Below are 21133 nucleotides of genomic sequence, written 5' to 3'. Positions count from 1 at the left end.
ATATATATGAATCCTCCTCCCCACCCCGTGATTGACCTGAAGTTTGGGACGGGAAGCAATCAGCGTAAACACAGCTGGCTCTCCCGAGCCCGGGACTTGAACCCACCGAGGTCCCAGATTCGGCTGTTGCCTAGCGACGGAGAAGGGAGGAGCTGCGGCTGCGGAGCGCGGCGAGAGGACGAGTTCGCAGCCGCGCGCGCTGACGACAGCAGGTGATTTTCCCCCACCCATCCCTGCAGCGCGCTTGCTCTCAGCATCTTTCCTGGATTTTTTTTCCCCTCCTACTGTTGAACGACAGAAAAGGGTGGGGCCGCGTCCCTGCAGCAGAGACGGCGGCGGCGGCAGCGCTGCAGCAGCATCGAGAGCCGCGGCCGCAGCAATGCTCCGTCTCGGAGGGAGCTGATCGCCTCCGAGCCCCGCTGGGTGGTCCGGCTTGGAGTGGACGTCCGCGGTAAGGACATCCGAACGCTCCTTCGGCAGACACTCTTGCCCGGGCCTTCCCCTGCGCCATGGCTTAAGCCGGCGGCCACCGCACCTTCGTCTCCTAGCTCGGCCGCAGCCACAGGGAGGGGCGCGTCCCCGACGCCCTCGCTCCGGACCGGGGACGCCGCGTCCCTCGCCCTGCAGTGCCCGCAGCTGACTGCGCTCCCCAGACCTTTGCAGGCGGCTCCCGGAGGCCTTTGCAGCGGGTAATCGAAGGACCGGACAGACTCGCCTGCCCGACCTCCCCGGGGGCTCTCAGCAGCAGGAGCACCAGGTAGCCCTAGCCGATCCGGGAAGGGGAAGCGGTGGGGACGAGCTCGCCAGCTGGGGGTCAGGGGCCCGAAGGAAGAGTAGAGACTTGTTTCAGAAGCCACCGAAAGAAAGCGGGAGGGTCGGCCTTGCAGCGCGCATCATGGCGTGGCCGTGCATCACGCGGGCCTGCTGCATCGCCCGCTTCTGGAACCAACTGGACAAGGCGGACATCGCCGTGCCCCTGGTTTTCACCAAGTACTCGGAGGCCACGGATCACCCCGGCGCCCCGGCGCAACCGCCACAGCCGGCTCCTGCGCCCCCCTCGGCGCGTACGGTCGCCATAGAGACGCAGCCGGCCCAAGGCGAGCAGGATGCGGTTGCCCGGGCAACGGGGCCGGCGCCAGGGCCAGCAGTGGAGCGCGAAGGCGCGGGCGCCTACGGCCGGGGAGGGGCGGCCGCTGGCCTGGGTTCCGGCCAGGCTGTCGGCTCCGGCTCGAGTTCGGGCACCGCGGACTCGGTAATGCGGCAGGACTACCGCGCCTGGAAGGTGCAGCGGCCCGAGCCCAGCTGCCGGCCGCGCAGCGAGTACCAGCCGTCGGACGCGCCCTTCGAGCGCGAGACCCAGTACCAGAAGGACTTCCGCGCGTGGCCGCTGCCGCGCCGCGGGGACCACCCCTGGATCCCCAAGCCCGTGCAGATGCCCCCGGCCTCCCAGGCTGCGGCCCCCGTGCTCGGGGCGCCCCGGCGCCGGCCGCAGAGCCAGGAGCGCTGGCCGGTGCACGCGGCCGCTGACGCCCCCGAGCAGGAGGCGGCCCCGGGCGGCCCCTGCGGGCCCGCGGCGGCGGGGAAGCCGTCGGGCGGGGACGAGCGCGACACGCGCAGGAAGGCCGGGCCCGCCTGGATGTTGCGACGGGCCGAGGGCCTGGGGCCAGAGCAGACGCCGCTGCCCGCCGCGCAGGCCCAGGTCCAGGCCCAGGCCCCAACCCCGGCCCCCGAGACCGGCAAGGGGCGCGAGGCGGCCGACGCCCTCAACAGGCAAATCCGCGAGGAGGTGGCGACGGCGGCCGGCAGCTCCTACAGGTGAGACGTGGCCCGCGGCACCCGGGTATCGCCCTTCTCTCCCCAGCTCACTCCACAGGGCCCATCGCCCTCACCCCTCCACCGCCCAGAGAGTGCCCAGGCCTCGCAGGCGCCTGCCTCCCCACCCCCCAGCCCCAGCCCCAGCCCGGGCTACCCCCATTCTCAACCCCATCGCAGACAATCTCCCGACCACTCTGCTCTTTCCCTTTTCCTCCCTGCCTGCCCAGGGCTTCGTTTATCCCGTTTCAGCCACCTGTTCCCCAGCGCCGCCCCAGCTCCGAGGCTCCCTTAAGCACTGATTCGCCGACTGGGCTTCGGTTCGGCCCGCCCCGATGCCCCAGCCCCATTAGCCTGGACGCTGCTGCAGGCCTGGGCGCCTTCCCGCGGAACCCCACCATGCCAGGAGGAATGCCAGACGCTGGCTTTTGTGTTCCCAACGCTTTCGCTAGTCCCACGCCCCCGACCCAGTTCATTAGGCTTTTCATTCTTTCCTTCCCCACTCCCAGTTGCTGGGAGACAGCCAAGCGCCACACCCCTTTCTGGAGTCCCTGCAGGCCCCTGAGAGACCGCCCCTACCCCGCCCATGCCTCTCGCTTTGGGGTCGGCCCTTGTGTTTTTTACTGAGTTTCCTAATCTTCTGGAGCTCAGGTTCTGGTCTATAAGACGGGATTGATTTACAGGATTGCGCACAGAATTGTCAGATATTGCTCACAGAATTGTTCCTTCATTGATTGATTTAATATGAAACAGTCAACATATTTTTTGAGCTCCTCTTCCGTGGCCGTTGATGCATTTCCCGTTTCCTCTTGCCCTGTGAGAAAACCTTACTAGCCAAAAAACAAAAACAAAAACAAAAACCTTTTTTCGGCACATTTCAAATTCTTGTAAATGATACCTTCGAACAAAGACTGTCTTCCTCCAACCCCCTCCCTTTCTTCCCTTTCCTCCTCTTCCTCTTCTCCTTCCTCCTTTTTCATTCTTTCATCTTTTTAGAGTTCTCCCTCTGCGGCCACCTCACCCTCCAGATGCTCTCACCTTTCATTTATCCCGCTGCCCTGTCCTCTGAATGCTTAGTTTTCAGCCCTGCCCTTATATTTTAACCCAAACCAACTAGCTAGAAGATCATAGTTGACCCTGAGCATCCAAAATGTGGTTGGTGTCTTTGGGGAAGGAGATGTCCATGAAGGATAATTGAGCTAGAGGTGTCCACAATGTGACTTCCGAGGACCTTCATTGCTGCTGCTGCTAAATGTCTCCTCAGCTGAGGGTGTGGCCAGGAGGACTGCAGAGCTAGTGGCTTTTGCCAAGACCCTGTATGCATCTACATGTCAGATGGGTGCCCTTCTTCGATAGTCCTAACACCCCCTTACATGCCATGGTTGAAATAGCATAGACATTCTCTCCATTTCCAAAGAATAAATTTTTAATGTGACAGTGGTTTGTTGTATTAGATATCCTTCTCCTGTGAAGGGGCAATGCGCCCCTCCCAGGTTTTAACATTGGAAGGCGTAGCACAATGGAAAGGGGGAAGTGAACCTGTCATGGCTTTCTTTTTTTATTATTTAAATTTATTTATTTTTTAATTAGTCACAGTGAGGGTACAGTTACAGATTCACACATTTTCGTGCTTGTTTTTCCCTCATGCAATGTTTGAGAGCCCATCCCTCCACCAGTGTCCATTCTCCACCACCAATGAACCCAGTATCCCTCCCACCCCAATCCCATTCCCCCCTACCCCATTTTGATATCTTTCTTTTCTTTTGGGTGTTGTGGTTTGCAATAGGGGTATTGAGTGGTCATCCTGTTCAGTCTCTAGTCTACTTTCAGCACGCATCTCCCTTCACTCATCTGTGGAATATAAAACAACAGAGTAGGAGACTAATACCCAAGAATAGAAGTATATAATACCAGGAGGTTGGCTCCATAGCTTGGAAGCTGGCCTCACACGCGGTCGTGGCTTTCTTGCCCTATTTTGTTCCCTGTGAACCCTGAGGTTGACCCAATGTCACCGACTTGGGGCTCCATCTCGTTTCTTCCTACTGCCATTCAACTACTGTCTGGCAGATAGAAACGTCTCACAGGGAGGAATGAGCTATCCTCACCTCCATCCACTCTATCCCAGTCATCTCAGTGCAAGTACTTGGGGCTATATCTTTGCTCCACTGGGTCTCTTGCCCCTGGATGAGCACTTCAGCTCTGTAGTCAGCACGTCAGACCTTACAGATAGAATTACGTGCATATGGCAAAGGTCAGCATTGACTGGGACAACCTGTGTTCTTGTAGTCTGTGAGAATGATTTTTATTTAGTGTTTTGGCCACACCCAGGAGTGCTCAGGGGTAACTCTTGGCTCTGAGCTGAGGGATCATTCCTGGCAGTGTTCAGGAGATTGTAAGGGTACTGAGGATTAAACCTGGGTCGACCTAATGCAAGGCAAGCACCCTACTAGGTGTACTATTGCTGCAGCCCTGAGAATGATTGCTTCTTAATAACTAATAAAATTCCACCAACCTGTCAAGAAAAATCTCTGAGCACCTCAAAGATATTTTGTTTTTCAAATTTGGGTCTTTAGTAAAATTTAATTATGCACATGACTTTGGGAACCAGCTGTTCCCCTTTGCTGTGTAATCAGGAGGATTTTGAAATATTAAGGGGATAAATATTATTATGAGACATTGATTTCTTTAATGGACAATTTCAGTGCACAACAAATTTGATGTGATATTTAATGGTTTTTTCCAGAAGAAAAATTAACCAATGATAGGGTAATGCACTCTGAGTAAAGGGAGATATGAAAAAACAATATGAAGAACAATGCTTAGAATTTATAGTTTTATCATAACCCTGATTTCTCCAACCCTCACGTTCCTTTCCTCATTTTCTTTTCCTCCTGATTTTACATATGCCCTATGACTGCTACAGATGAGCCTTACGTTGCCCCAGAAGCCAAGTTGGGCTCCATTTCAATGGTAATTTGATTTACAAACCCTTTTCTTCTGCCATGCTACATAAATCACAGTGGTTTACACCATGGTGACTGGCTCATCTCCTGGGCTTTACAAATGACAGCTGTCACATGATATCAATGTGAGCAGTTTGCTTAGAGAAAGGACCCATAATCCATCAACATAATATACATTGGTGTATAATGTAAAATAGATGACCAGCACCCATAGTCATATACATGCTAATTGGTTTTCCCTCCGATATGCAATCAGATAACATCAAATGTCCTTTGACATGACTGTGTTGAGACATTTTCCCTGTCTGGCGATTCAACTAATTCACAACCCATCCACATTTTTAGCCTTGAATTTTTGCATTCAAATGATATCTGAGGTAGCATTGGAATTATTCACCATCATGAAATTGATTAATTTTTAATACATTCATACTATATAGATGATATTATGAAATGGAGAGGCATCTTATTTATCATTTTTAATATTAAGGATGGATTTCACTGGGGAGTACGCTAAGATTTTAGACCTGGTGTTCTCAATTAGGAAATAGATGAGTCATAGGAGGGATTAAAATTTCCCTCTCAGTCAACCCCATTGCCCTGGCTGTCAGTTAATAAGGATAGATGGGGTAGCAGGTGTTTCCCATAGAAATGCTAATGAGGAACTTTTCTGGAAGAAATCAGTCAGAGGTACCAGGAGGTCGAATTAATAAGGCAGAGGCAAATGCTTGAATTAAAAAGCAGAAACAAGGAAATCAAAAGTAAGGAGCCTTCACTATCTGCCCTAGAGTCTTCTGTGAAAATCAGATCAAGGCCCTTCTGCCTGGGTTCAGGCAGACCTGCCGGTGTCCAAAAAGCAGCTGCCTGTCCCCCAGATTCTTTTCGAGTACCTTGCAGTAATATTTCAAGGCCAAGCTCACGTACTGCATTTTCAGTGATGCCTTCCCAGATCCTGCACTTAGAACTAATTTTTCTTTTTATACTCTACGTTTCTTGTTTCCTGCTTGATGGGAAGCTATTTTGTCTATTTCTACCTCCCCAATCAATCACTAAAAGATAGGCTGTGTTTGTTCTCTGTAGACCTCTCATAGCACACCATTGTGCCTAGGAGTTAGAACGGTTTGCTGAATCCAGTGGAAATTTTAGAGTTTGGTGAAAATTTGACTCACATACCTACTGGTTATTCTTATTGTTTCATTTAGTTGAATTTATTCTATAAAATAACCTGCAAGCCCATGCTGTGCATTAGGATGCTGGGGATACCTAATGAAGGTATAATAACTTTTATGCTTATCAAGCAAATTGTGTTCTTCTGGGGCTGGAGCGATAGCACAGAGGGTAGGGCATTTGCCTTGCGCACAGGCAACCCAGGTTCAATTCCCAGCATCCTATGTGGTCCCCTGAGCACCACCAGGAGAAATTCCTGAGTGCAGAGCCAGGAATAACCCCTGTGCATTGCCAGGTGTGACCCAAAAAGCAAAAAAAAAAAAAAACCCAAATTGTGTTCTTCTTAAAAAGAAATCCAAATACAACTTGATTAAGACAAATCTTTAATAAGAATAAATTCAATACCAACTAGTACTGCAAGTAAATATTCAGCAGTGGCAGGCAGCAAATCTCACTCCAGTCTGACTTCTTCCAAGCAATAGTTCTCAACTTTGACCTTACATTGGGATCACTGAGGAAAAATGCCTAAGTACCTTGCCCAGAAATTCTGATTTCATTGGTCTGGATCATGATGTAGACAGCTGAATTTTTTTAAATTTTATTGAATCACTGTGAGACAGTTACAAGCTTTCATGTTTGGGTTACAATCTCACAATGATCAAACACCCATCCCTCCACCAGTGCACATTCCCCACCACCAATATCCCAGGTATACCTTCCCCTTTTCCACCCTCCCCCTGCCTCCATGGCAGACAATATTCCCCATACTCTCTCTCTACTTTTGGGCATTATGGCTTGCAACACAGACACAGAGAGGTCATCATATTTGGTCCATTACCTACTTTCGGCACACATCTCCCATCCCAGCTGGATCCTCCAGCCATCATTTTCTTAGTGATCCCTTCTCTATTTTATCTGCCTTCTCCCCTCTGCTCATGAAGCAGGCTTTCAACTATGGGGCAATCCTCCTGGCCCTTGTAGGGCAGCTGAATTTTTAACATCTCTCTCAAGACAGTCTGATGTGCAATTCACTTTACAACCTACTTTCCAAAGATAAAGATTCTTAAACTTTTGCACAGGAAAGAATTCCTCTGAGAGCTCTGAAAATACAGCTTCCTGGGCCCGTGCTCAAATATCTGATTTAGTAAGTTTAAAGTGAGGTCCAAGAACTTCAGTTTTATTTATTTATTTTTTAATTGAAGCAAAATAGATTTTATTGAAAGAACTTTAGAAATGTGAGGAGAGAGAGATGTTAAAGAGAGAACAAGAGGGTTTCTTCTTCTGCCACTTCTTCTTTTGAAGAAAAAGTCCAAGAAATTACACTTTAACAAGTGCTTGAGGTCATTTGGATCCAGGTAAACTTCAGACTTGACTTGGGAAAGCATGACTTGTTCAGAGTATCTTTTTTTTTTTTTTGAGTCAGCCGCGTGCAACGCAAATGCCCTACCCTCTGTACTATTGCTCCAGCCCCAAGAGTTGCTGTCTTTATGGCCCTAAGTTTCCTCGTATTCCAACATGGTATCCTTTTTACATCCTTCCTTTCTATGTTGTCACTTTTCCACAGCAGTATTTAATAATATAACCATTTTTTGAAATTGAATCACCATTTTACTGTGAGATACAGTTACAAAGCTTTCATGATTTTCAGTCATACAATGTTCCAACACCCATCCCTCCACCAGTGTACATTTCCCACCACTAATACTCCCATATCCCTCCTGCCACCCTCCCTCCCCATCCTGCAAGCACTTTTATTCTCTCTCTCTCTCTCTCTTTCTCTCTCTCTGCCTGTCTGTCTGCCTGTCTCTCTCCTTTTGGGCTTTATAATTTTCAATACAGCTACTGAGAGGCCATCACGCTTGGTCATTTGCCCACTTTGAGCACACATCTCCAATCCAGAGTAACCCCTTCCAACCATTATTGTCATAATGGTCCCTTCTCTGTCCCAACTACTGTCTCCCCGAGCCCTGGAGGCAGATTTCCAACAGTGGACCATTAGTCCTGACCCTTGTTTCTACTACCTTTGGGTGTTAACCTCTCACTAAGTTTTTTTTGGGGGTCACACCCAGCAATGTTCAGGGGTTACCCCTGGCTTTGCACTCAGAAATTACTCCTGGAGGTGCTTGGGAGATCATATGGGATGCCAGGAAGCAAACCCGGGTTGGCCGCATGCAAAGCAAACGCCCTACCCTCTGTGCTATCACTCCAGCCCCTCTCACATTTTTTTCTTCCTTTCTTTTAATCTCCCACTAATGAGTGCAGTCATTCTATGTCTGTCCTTCTTCTGACTTATTTCATTTAGCAATGATACTCTCCATTTCCATCCATTTATAAGCAAATTTCATGACCTCATTTTTCCTACATCTGTATAGTATTCCATTGTATAGACATACAAGTCATCTGTTCTCAGGCACTCGGGTTGTTTCCAGATTCTGGTTATTGTGAACAGTGATGTAATGAACATATAATACAGATGTCATTTTTTGCTGTATGGTTTTGCAGCTTGGGGGTGGGGGGATATTCCCAGAAGTGGTATTGCTGGGCCATATGGTAGCTCAATTTCTAGTTTTTTGAGGAAAGCCCAACTTGTTTTCCATAAAGACTGGACCAGTTGGCATTCCCATTAATAGTGAATGAGATTCCCTTTCTCCCCACATCTGTATCAGCACTGGTTGTTCTTATTCTTTTTGATGTGTGCCAGTGTCTGTGGTATTAAGGTGATATCTCATTGTTCTCAATGATATGGCCAAAAGGCACATGAAAAAATGCTCTACATCATTAATCATAATCGTGTTTAATTTTATATTTGGAACAAGGAAGGGATTTAGTTTTCTTTTTTCCAAGATGGAAAATCATTTAACCCAATACACTTTGTTATTGTTATTGGCCATAACTGGTCTTTGGGGATTACTCACAGCTCATCCATGCTCACAAGTTCAGTTGAGCATTGCTCAGGGGGTCATGTGGTGCCAGGGATCTAATCCAAGCTCTAGTTCTCCTGCTCCCAGTGTACTTTTAAATTTTCAGCCTTTATAAAGAAAACAATACAAAATAAATAATAGGAGCCATAATACAATGGGTAGGACACTTGCCTTGCATGCCGCCAACCTGGGTTCAATCCCCAGCACCCCATGTGGTCCCCCAAACCCACCAGGAATGATCCCTGAGCTCAGAGCCAGAAGTAATCCCTGAGCACTGTCACACGTGCTCCACTCCCCTGACCCCTAAAGCAAATTTTAGGCTTTCTGCACCTCTCTTCCTACTTCCTTATCAGGAAAAAGAGGCAGATCTTATACGTGTTTCATCACTAGCTTATATGCTGGGATATCTCTCTGAGCACCATATTCTCTTTCATCTGAGTTCATTACCTTGCTGACCTTCTCTTCTTTCTTAGGCTGTTGAAAGTATTTTGTTGTGTCAGGGGTCATGTTCTTGTGGTGGTGCTTGCACACTTGGTTGTGGGGTGCATTTGAAAGGCTCACGCATGTAAGACAGACACTTCACTGAGCCACATCTTTGGTTCCTCTTGTTGAATAGAAGCCACCCCAGTGATGCTCGGGTGGAAGTGCTCTGGGTTCTGCAGTACCAGGGCCAGAGCCCAGCACTATGCACATGTTCCACATCTGCGGTTTCGCCGGTCCTTGAAGCTACCTTTAATTGTTTTGTTGCAGAGAGTGCTTTATTGCTTTTTCTAATTTAATTTTGCTCATTTGAATTCATTTTTGTATGTTAATCTTCTGTTTGGCAAACTCCTAGTTTTGTCTGTAGGCTCTCTTGGACAGTCTTTGAAAATATGTGTGTTTTTAGAAAATGCCAATTATCTACTTTCTCTTCCAGTATTTGTATATGTAGGGGGAATGAGTGTGTATGTGTGTGTTTTGCTGTGTTTGTTAAAAATAGTCTAGTTTGGGGGCTATGGAATAATAGAGTGAATGCGGCACTTGCCTTGCACACCGCAGACTTGGGTTCAACCCTGGGGACCTCTTATGGTTTCCTGACCACCTCCAGGAGTAATTCTTGAGTGAAGAGCCAGGAGTAACTTCTGAGTACTGCTAGGCGTGGCTCCAAAACATTAATAATAATAAAATGTAATAAAATTGGTTGGTTGAGTGGGGGAGTCACACTGGTGGAGGGTGTGGTGTTGGAACACTATGAAAACCTGTAATTAATAATATTGTAAATCATCTTGCCTAAAATAAAAATTGATATAGCCACCAGTAGCAGGTTGATGACCTGAGGATGCTGGCAAAAAGGAGACCAATAAGAAAGCTGTTGATATAATCCAGAGAGAATGACAAAGCCTGAACTGCAACTCTGGTCTGGAAGGTTTAACACAGGAACAGAACAGTACAAAACAACAGAGCCTAATCACCACTTGAGGTGCAAAGGAGAGGACGTAGCCCAGATGGCTGAGCTTCTGGTTTGGGTTCCTGACAGTGGTGCTGATCCAACAGGAACAGAATTTTATGTAGACTTCTCTAAGAATGCAAAGGAGAGAACAAGTGCAGCTTTTTTCCCTTCCCATCTTGGATGCCATTGTGATGACTGGGGCTCCATGCTGTTTGCAGTGGTGCTCACTAGAGGGGCCAACCAAATTCAGCTTTGCACACTTGGTCATGGTGCTCCCCAAGGGCTGCTCTTTCAGTGGTGGGATTCACACATGTGATCAATGGGGGTCCTACTCATGCCTCTCATACTCCCACATCTTTTTAGTTTGGTGCTCACCAAAGTCACATGTTTAGCTGTAGTGGGCAGCAGTGGGCAGTAATGTGCTCTGTTGCTCACAGTTCTGCGGATCACAGAGAGTAGACCTGCTAGGATGACTCATGTCAATGGCTCCAGGGATCGAACCTTCTGCCTCTCCTTTGCAAGGCAGGCACTTCAGCCACAGAGCCAACCCCTGCAGCAGCTGAGTTTATTTTTAGCACAGAAGTCGAGTTGTCAATAAGTGGTCAAGAGGCAGTAGAGATCTGAGCTGTATATGCAATTTGAAACAGGTGTGGATGTTATTAAAGCTATGCAATCATCACTGAGAGATAATAACAACAACAACAAAACTAGCCCTAACAAGGGCCAGAGCAAATAGTACAATGGGTAAGGGACTTGCCTTGCACACCGTCAACCTGGATTTGATCCCCAACACTTCCATATGATCTGGTGAGCACTCCCAGGAGTAATTCCTGAGTGCAGAGCCAGGATCAAGCCCTGATTTCCACCAGGTATGCTCCCCAAGCAAACAAACAAACATCAAACAACAACAATCACAATAAAAACTCAGCCCATCCCCTATAGAATGAACTGTGAAGAATACACATATTTGGCCGGTGTTGACAGCAGAAGTAGTCATGAAAAAGACAAAGAAGCAGAGATCAGAAGGATGAAAGAAAACTAGGAGAGAAACTTGCCATGGATACACCATTGAGTATCCAACTCAGCAGTGCCTTTTGGAATTTTACTGAGGAATTTCTGTGTGCAAACTATTTTCTAGATTATTGGTTGATTTTGTATAGTTAACTCTCAGAAATATGATAACTGTGATTATCTCCACAAAGAGGAATGAAGATGCAATTAAATATTGTTTTTTCTTTGTATGAGGGAAGCATAAACACAAAAGTGTATAAATCTGTAAATGTGCCCTCAAGGTGATTCACTAATTAAAAATAAATTAATTAATTTTAAAAAATTGTTTTTCCCTAGTTTAAAAAATGACATCTCTATATGTATTAATTTAAAAAATCATACCAGTAAGAGTTCAAAATCTGCAGTCATAGAACCACTTAATGGCCAGGCACAAAGCTAAAGGAATACAAAAAAGTCCTTGAAGATTAAAGATCCATCCCTATAATTAGTTTAACTTTGAATTTGAAATTATAAACATTCTATCAGTGTAGACAAGTGGATTTCTAATTCCCTAATGTAGGAAGGAAACTGCACTATGATCCTCAACTAGCAAACTAAAAATTCCCATTGCTGTTCACTCATCATGATGTTAGTTTTCACCATTATCAGCCTCATAAGGATAGCTAGTTGAGTGCCTGCTATGGGTCTGAGAGGTGGCTAGGAACCTCAGCTACATTCTCTCCTGCGCTCTCTGCAGTAGTTCACAGACATGGTGTTGTTGCTTCCCTGTTAGAATGTAGGGGCCACGTGACCTCTTCTTTACTTTTAGGTCTCAAGACTTTCACTGTACCTGGCACTTCTTCCATTTCATATTCTCAGCTCTGTTTCAGCACACAGAGTGTCAGCTCTGTTTCAGTACAGAGCACACTGATTAGTGCCTATTCTATATAAAATTTAGCTTGATAAACTAACAACATAGTCTTGGCTTTCAAAAAGCTTTGTTTATTAGGCAAGACAAGTGTGATGAAGAATTGTAGGTGCTTTGAGAAAGTCTGTGCAGGGAATGGTGGGGCAGAGGAGACAGGTTCAGTCTCTTTGAATTAAGGATTATCTGACAAAGAGCTCTGAAGAGAGGGCTAATGCTCCAGAGATGAGTATACATATGAGTAAATGTACCGTGGGGGAATTGTAAGCAGTTCTGTGCAGATAGAGCTTAGACATCTCATTGGGTGAGAATAGAATTATGAGAGGTAGATTGGGCAGGTAGGCAAGGGTCAGATTCCTCACCTATAGGCAGAGATAAGAAGCAGGCTTAGATTTGGGAGTTTATAAAAGGCAAGTAGGAGTGAGGAGAGTGGACTGGCAGCGTAGTATCTGGGAAGGAGGCTGAAGACAGAGACGGGATGAAGTTCTCCTGCAGGAAAGATTGTATACTAAAACTGATGTATAGAATAAAATGATCATTGGAAACAGGCAAGAAGGGAGAGAGAGAAATCTGGAGCATTTTCCAGATTTCTGGATGTTTGGGGGGTGGGATGATGATACATTATCTGAGCAAGGTAGCACCATCTTGAACAAGTGAGTTTGAGATGTCTTAAGATCTGCATGGTGATGTTCAATAGACAATGAAAATAGAAACCCTACAATACTTGTAAGCATGTAAGTTGTACAATTAACTTTCTAGACCACTTAAGCATTATTTACTCAAGTAAAACTTATCTTTAATAGAAACATGTTTAGAAGGATTTGTACCAGAATGTGTATAACAACTTCTGTTAACAGTATATGGGGCCAGAGCCTTACTACAGTGGGAAAGATGTCTACCTTGCAGGTAGCCCACCTAGGTTTGATCCCTAGGATCCCACATGCTCCACCAAGCTCACCAGGAGTTATCCCTGAGCACTGCCAGGTGTGCCCTCCACTCCCACCCCCACCCCCCAAAAAAAACAAAACAAGATTTGAAGGAAAAACAGCCTGGATCAGCCTGAAGGAAAATCAGAAGTTGGAGAGATAAACTGTGATATGTTTTTCCACAGAATGTCCTGTAGCAACTTCCAGTAGGCAGAGCATTCCCCTTGCCCACCCGAAGAGATGCACATTCTCTATGCTGGGTGTTCCAATATGTTCTCTTACACAGCTACCGGAATATTGCAGATATCCTTGAGGATCCTGAGGTGGGAGAGTCTTCTTAATTTTCCTGATGGGTCTAGAACAATCTTAGAGGCACCCATAAGTGTAAGGAAGGCAAGAGAGTTACTGTCACAGTGATGCAGTCACAGTGATGCAGTCTGATAGAACTTAGCTGGCCACTGTTGACCTGGACGGTGGGAAGGGGAAATGCATCTGGGAATACCACAGCCTAGGAGACTGTCAGGGAAGGAGGTGGGTCCTCCCCTTAGCATTCAGAGGGAGCACAGCTTTGATCGATTCTAGTTACTGAGACCTATTTCAGGCACTTATAGAATCATAAGGTAATAAAATTGTGTTGTTTTTAAGTCATTCAATTTGTGATCATTTATAGCACTGGCTTATAGAACACTCATATATAAGGTTTCTCAATGGCAGCTAGTGCTGGCATTTTGGACAGAGCACAGCAGATAGGGCACTTGTCTTGCATGTGGCTGACCTGGGTTTGATTCCTCCGTCCCTCTCGGAGAGCCCGGCAAGCTACCGAGAGTATCCTGCCCTCACGGCAGAGCCTGGCAAGCTACCCAGGGTGTATTCAATATGCCAAAAACAGTAACAACAAGTCTCACAATGGAGACATTACTGGTGCCCGCTCAAGCAAATCGATGAACAACGGGACGACCATGCTACAGTGCTACAATTCTTTGTTATGATAGCAGTCCCGTGCACTATCAGAGGGTTAGCAGCATCCCTGGCCTCTCTCCAGTCCAGGCCAGCAGCTTCCCCACCGTCCACCACACCCCCAATTTGTAATTGCCAGTAATGCTTCCAGATTGCTGAAAGCCTCCTCCCTGGGGCAGGGGCGAGATTCTGGGCCAGAGAGATAGTACAAAGGGTAAAGCTTCGGCCTTGCATGTGGCGCATCCCCAGAATTGCATATATTTGGGTTGTTTCCCTGAGCACTGCCAGGAGTAGTCTCTGAACACAGAGCCAGGCATGACTCCTCCAAAGAAAAGATCACCCTGTCTTGTAGAGCAAACAAAAATAAAATGATTGCAGTGCTCCATAAGATGGATGTGTCTCAGTGACATAATAATAAGTGAAAGAAATCAGGCACAAGTACACTTACTGAGTGATTCCTATTATGTGGCGTTCAAAGTTGAACCAAAGTAATTGACTGTGACGGAAATGAAAATCATGGTCCTCCCTGAGGGTGGAGAGCTGTTGTTGGCTACAGGGTGCCTTCAGGGAACCTTCCAAGATGTTGGAGATGTTCTCCGTCATGACCTGGGTGTTGATTATGCAAGTTTATACAGACAAGCAGGTAAGATGTTTGAACTTTACTGAATGTTTAGAATAACTGAATACTTCCACACTGTCACCAAAAATAGATGAACTAAATGGGGTTGTAGGACTTTCAGAAGAAAAACCCAGGTACACGGGAATAGGCTCTGAAGACACCAGGCAACATGGCACAGAGACAGATGGTTCGTCCCTTCCTGTCTCCCCACCCCTTCGGGAGCCTGGCCCCCATGCCCACTATCTGCCTCCGGGCCATATTTAAGCGCACCACCAGCCTTGATCCAGAGGCTCACAAATGAATCTCAAAATGGATTAGATCCCTATGGAGATAACTCTGGACCCCAATCATTTACATATTTAGAATTCCAGGAGGACTCGGCCTCTTTCGCTGCCGCGTGACCTCTCATGATATTCATAATAAGCAATAGAAAATAAATTATCTGGAATCTGGCTGTGGCAGACAGGCTTGAATGGTGGTGGGAAAATTTGAAATAATGGTGGTGGGAAGGTGTAATGGTGGTGGGATTGGTGTTGATATATTGAATATAATCAATGTGAACAACCTTATGAAAATAAAATTTGAAAAATAGAAATAAATAAATGGAGTTGTAGGTTTGATGCTCAGGAGAAAACACAGAGCAGGGATGAAAGATTTGGACATCTGGGCAGTGAGTGACAATAACTGTGGGGTGGGGGGCGTGAATAAGAAGCTAATGCTGAGGCAGAGCCCAGCAAGCGCTGGCCATTTGGAGACGGGCAGTAGGAGTCATTGGGACTGTGGGGTCGCATCTCGTCCTAACCCGAGTGAGATTTAGACCCTGCCATTGTCTCGTTCTCCCACCTTGGCTGTGTTAGATGACCCATGTGTCCTATGTAATGATGCCCCTCCACCCACCCTCTTCTACTTTTGTCCATTTTATTTGTTTTGGGGTCATACCTGGTGGCACTCAGGGCTTATTCATGCTCTGGGCTCAGGGATCACTCCTCAAAGGGTTCGGGGTCCCATATGAGGTGCTAGGGGTAGATCCAGGGTCTGCCATCGGCAAGCACCTTACCCCTATACTATCTCTTGGGCCCCCTGTACTTATGGCCAAATTAAAGGAAGAGGTCTTTGTAGGACCTAGCCTGGTGTTACTTCCTTTGGTGGGAAAAAGAAGCTCGGGTCTTGGCTGACCCCTCAAGCCACAAGACCCACAAGTACCTCCTCCAGGTGATTCTCCATAGAGCTGTTCCCTGTCTCACTGCCCGCTTCACACCAGTGCATCAGAACGTTGTTCCAAGTGGCCAGTTATCCTAGAGTTCCTCTCTGTAATCTTCAATCACAGGAATTATTCTCGGTTCAATTGTAATAGTGGATGAAAGACAATGGCAGAATGCAAAAGGAGATTATTAGAGAGAACAGACATAATTGAGTTTCAGCCTCATCTGCTAAGTACTTACTCCCTGCCAGCTGCTTTCACATATCTTTTTGCTCAGACTGTACAGTGACCTTTGAAGGGGAGCTTCTCTCTCTGAAGGTGATGATAGGGTCAGCCAGGCCCTGGACTCTGAGGTTGAGAAAGCTGAGAAAGCTGTTGTGGCCAAGCTGGCTGAGGTCCTGGTTTTCCTTCTTCCATGCCCACTAGTGTTTTTCTTGTGCCATGCAGTTGCCTCCTGCCCTGTCTCGTGTGTCCAATATGCCATTCTTTTGTTTTGTTTTGTTTTGTTTTTTGGGTCACATGCAGTGATGCTCAGGGGTTACTCCTGACTCTGCACTCAGGAATTACTCCTGGCAGTGCTCGGGGGACCATATGGGATGCTGGGAATCAAACCTGGGTCGGCCACGTGCAAGGCAAACATCCTACTGGCTGTGCTACTGCCCCCAATATACCATTCTTAGGGTTACAACCACCAAACTTTCTGCTGCCTTCCTTGCCCTTTCTGTTAATCCTGGACAATCCTCCTCCATCAGCCTGTTTCTGCAGTGGGTGAGAAGTGAGGGGGTCCCATCACTCTTGTCTCCAGTTCTCCATGGAGCCCCTTCCCTTCCAGGAGAAGGCTTAGACCCCCAGTCTGAAGTCCAGAAGTTTCTGTGGCAGGGGCTGGGGAGTAGGTGGGGCATTTGCCTTGCACATGACTGACCAGGGTCCAATTCCCAGCATTCCTTATTGCCTCTCTAGCCCAGCCAGGAGTGATTCCTGAGTGCAGAGCCAGGAGTAAACCCAGAGCATCGCCAGGTGTGACCCCCAAACCAAAACCAAATAAAAACGGTTTCTGTGACCTATTTCTGTGCCCAGGACTTTTGTCCTCCATTCCATTCACAAACATGCTGTTCTTTCCTGGGCCTTCTTGGCCCTGGGTGCAAATGAAAAATCACAGGGTGACTTGGCCGAATCTAAGCCTGCGCTGGGCCTTGCCAAGCCCCACCTCGTGACTACTGTTGATGGGTTCCTTCTGCCCTCCTCCCATCTACTTTCTAAATCCTTCCAATCCTCTGGGCTTTTAGTCCATTGTGAAAGAGGCTTAGCCCAGAAAAGCAGGGAATTTGGTTGGATTTGTTTGATCATAATATAATAAGTTCACTGTTATCTTAACAACATGCAAAGGTGGGGGCAGCAAACTCTGAGGATTCACAGGAAGAGCTCAGGATTTGGCTCCTGGGAGTCTGCTGTCTGTGGAGGGAGGTGCCTGGATACAGGCCAGCTCAGCTGGTGGGCCAGGGACGGCCTTCTCCGGGTCCTGGGTTAATTAATTAATTAACTAATTAATTAATTAAACAAGGGTTAGATTAATTCCATGGTAAGATTTGTAGATGGGGCAGTCGTGTGAGTCCTGGGAGGTGTCCTGGGTCCTGTGGAAGACTTGGTGACCATTAAGACTGGCTTCAGTTAAAAATAAAGTCATGACATCTGCACTTGTATGTTTCATTGCAGCATTGTTTACAATAGCCAGAATTTGGAAAAGACTCGAATGCCCGAGAACAAGATAAAGAAACTTTGGTATATCTACACAATGGAATACTATGCAGCTGTTAGAAAAGATGAAGTCGTGAAATTTGCTTACAAGTGGATTAACATGGAGAGTATCATGTTAAGTGAAATGAATCAGAAAAGGGACAGACACAGAAAGATTGCACTCATTTGTGGAAAATAAAGTAACAGAACGGGAGACTAACACCCAAGAACAGCAGAGATAAGTACCAGGAGGATTACTCCACAGCTTAGAAGCCCCCCTCTCGTGCTGGGGAAAAAGACAGCTCAGATAGAGAAGGGACCATCAAGTAAAGGGTGCTAGGAGGACCCGCTCGGGATGGGAGATGCATGCTGAAAGTAGACTATAGATTAAACATAATGGCCACCTAATACCTCTACTGCAAACCACAACACCCAAAAGGAGAGAGAGAGAGAGCAAAAGGGAATGCCCTGCCACAGAGGCGGGGTGGGGTGGAGGGGATTGGGTGGGGGTAGTAGGAGGGATGCTGCGACCATTGGTGGTGGAAAATGGGCACTGGTGGAGGGATGGGTACTTGACTATTTTATGACTGAAATGCAAGCACCAAAGTTTGTAAGACTGTAACTGTACCTCACGGTGATTCACTAATAAAAATTTTTTTAAGTCATGAAATTTGCTTATAAATGGATTGACATGGATAGTATCATGCTGAGTAAAATGAGTCAGAAGGAAAGGGACTTACATAGAATGACTGCACTCATTTGTGGGATATAAAATAACAGTATGATACTAACACCTAAGGACAGTATAAACCAGGGTCAGGAGGATGGTTCATGGTAGGAAACTTGCCACAAGTGGGGGGTCAGGGAGGGCAGTTAGGACAGAGAAGGGGCAACTATGTCAGTGATCACTGGAAATGATCATTCTGGACAAGAGCTGAATGAAGTAAAGCAATATATATGATACCCTTCAGTTCCTGTATTGCAAACCATAGTGTCCAAAAGGAGAGAGAGAGAGGAGAGAGAAAGGAGAGAGAGAAGAGAGAGAGAGAGAGAGAGAGAGAGAGAGAGAGAGAGAGAGAAGGAAAGTGCCTGCCACAGAGACAGGATTGGAGGATGGTAGTAGGAGGGAAACTGGGGACATTGGTGGTGGGAAATGTACACTGGTGAAGGGATGGGTGTTGGAATATTGTATGACTGAAACCCAATCATGGAAAGCTTTGTAACTGTGTATCTCACAGTAATTTCATTTTTTTAAAAAAATCCTTAAGAGGAAAAGAAAAAGTCTGTGTTGAGCTGAGTCTGGATAGCTTCAGCTCTGAGTGATGGTGGAAAAGCCCGCCTTCTCATTTGTAGAGTGAGAACAGTAGAAGGAAGAGAGTGCTTGTACCCAGTACCCACCCATTACAGCCTGTGCTGGCTGATTTTCTTATTACCCAGGAATTGGTATGCTACCAATACGAGTCTCCCTCCCTTCTCGTATTAGTCACTGCTAGGAGCTGGGGAATACAGCAATGAACTACGCACAGTTCACGTCTGAAAGGAGTTCCTAATCTAGCGAAGGAAGCACATGCTAAGAAAAGAACAGTATAGACAGTAAGTGCAATAATAGAAAGATGCCAGGATACAGAGGGATGTGCCAGAAGCGGGGCTCCAACACGCGAGTCAGCAGTATTCCTAGAGGAGGCAGCCCGATGGAGTGTGTTCAAAGCAGGGAGTTAATTCAGTTGAGATGGTAAAAGTTAGGAACCCTGTATCTTCAACAAGTAGATCACAGTGAAGAACATTTCAGAGTATTTCAGATCCTTTCAGAAGCCTAGTGACTTTAAATCCTACTTACCACATAACATATTTTCTGATTTTTCTTCCTCCCTGGTAAAACAGAGCCAGTGATACCTACCTTGCAAGGTTGTTGAAAAACTTTGATGTTCCTTTAAGTCTTGAAACTCTGGGGTTGGAGAGATAGATAGTACAGCAGGTAGGGCATTTGCCTTGTAAGTGGGAGCACCTGGGTTTGATCCCTGGCACCCCATGTGGTCTTCTGAGCTCCTCCAGGAGTAAGCCCTGAGCACTGTGCCAGGTGTCAACCCAAAACAAAACAAAACAAAATTTAAAAAATTTTTAAAAATGGTTTTAATTTTAGACATTGTGATCTATAATACTATTAATGATACGGCTTCATGCATATTATGTTTCAACACCTTGCCCCTGCCAGGATGCTCCCCACACCCTCAGACTCGTGCCCCCACCACAGTAAGCTTGGTTCTGTAGACCAGTTCTTATCTTCTGTTGCCTTTGGCTGTCAGGCCCTGACTATGCTTCTTTATCTCCCCCATCTGAAAGAGATCATTCTGTGTCTATTCCTCTCCTTATGGCCAACATCACCGATACTCTCCAGGTTTATTTATATAACAGCAAATTGCATTACTTAATCTTTTCTTATAGTCCAGTAGTAAATAATTGTAGATGTATTCCAAGTTTCTTCATCCAATTATCACTTGGATTGTTTGCATATTTTGACTATTGTGTTTTCCTTCATGTCCAGTACAACCACAAAAATTATTTTTCTTGAGCTTGTCAAGTGGCTTGAGATATAATCTAAAGAACCTTGTTGTGGGGCCGGAGCGGTAGCACAGTGGGTAGGGCGTTTGCCTTGCACGCGGCCGACCCGGGTTCGATCCCCGGCATCCCATATGGTCCCCCAAGCACTGCCAGGAGTAATTCCTGAGTGCAAAGCCAGGAGTAACCCCTGAGCATCGCTGGGTGTGACCCAAAAAGCAAAAAATAAATAAATAAATAAATAAAGTACCTTGTTGATTTAGTGCCTGTCAGGTCATGGTGAGAGGTTGGAATTTTATTCTAACTATGATGGGAATCCATCAAGGGGGTTTAATTAACTAAAAGTTTAAATAGCCAAGCTGGCTGCTGTGAGAAGGAAGTAGAAGTAGGCAGAGCAATTCATTCTGAGATTCTGAGATTATAATCTTATATGTAATACTATATATTATATGTAATGGGCTGGAGTGATAGCACAGCAGGTAGGGCATTTGCCTTGCAGCCAACCCGGGTTCGATTCTTCCACCCCTCTCAGAGAGCCCGGCAAGCTACTGAGAGTATCTCACCCGCACAGCAGAGCCTGACAAGCTACCCGTGGTGTATTTGGTATGCCAAAAACAGTGACAAGTCTCACAATGGAGATGTTACTGGTGCCTGCATGAGCAAATTGATGAGCAATGGGATGACAAGTGACTATTGTGAATAGCTACAGTGAACACAGGAGTGCAAATATCTTTTCTGAATCGGGTTTTGGCTCTCCTTTTTGGGTTTGGAGGGTAGATGCCAAGAAGTGGGATTGCTGGGTCATCTGGAAGCTCAGTTCTTAGTTTTTGAAAAGTGTGTTTTGAGTTTTGACTCTCTTACCTATTTACTATTACACACCAGTGCCCATGCTTGGTGCCTGGTATTTAAGATACTAACAGTTATTAACTGAAC

General features: G+C 46.6%; 1 protein-coding gene across 1 annotated transcript in view; it reads left to right on the top strand.

Moving 5' to 3' along the window:
* The first annotated feature begins 211 nt into the window (after window positions 1-211).
* The window catches only part of MAP6 (microtubule associated protein 6), a 102450-nt gene continuing 81528 nt past the window's right edge, over window positions 212-21133 (top strand). Inside the window, exon 1 of the mRNA XM_055119723.1 lies at window positions 212-1815. Coding sequence (XP_054975698.1) covers window positions 896-1815 — 920 coding nt within the window. The 5' untranslated portion in view covers window positions 212-895. The remainder of the gene's footprint in view (window positions 1816-21133) is intronic.

Source organism: Sorex araneus, chromosome X (genome assembly GCF_027595985.1).
Source record: "Sorex araneus isolate mSorAra2 chromosome X, mSorAra2.pri, whole genome shotgun sequence".
In the NCBI taxonomy this organism is placed as follows: Eukaryota; Metazoa; Chordata; class Mammalia; order Eulipotyphla; family Soricidae; genus Sorex; species Sorex araneus.
The sequence above is the reverse complement of the archived record's forward strand: the minus strand, read 5'-3'. Positions and strand labels throughout refer to the sequence as shown.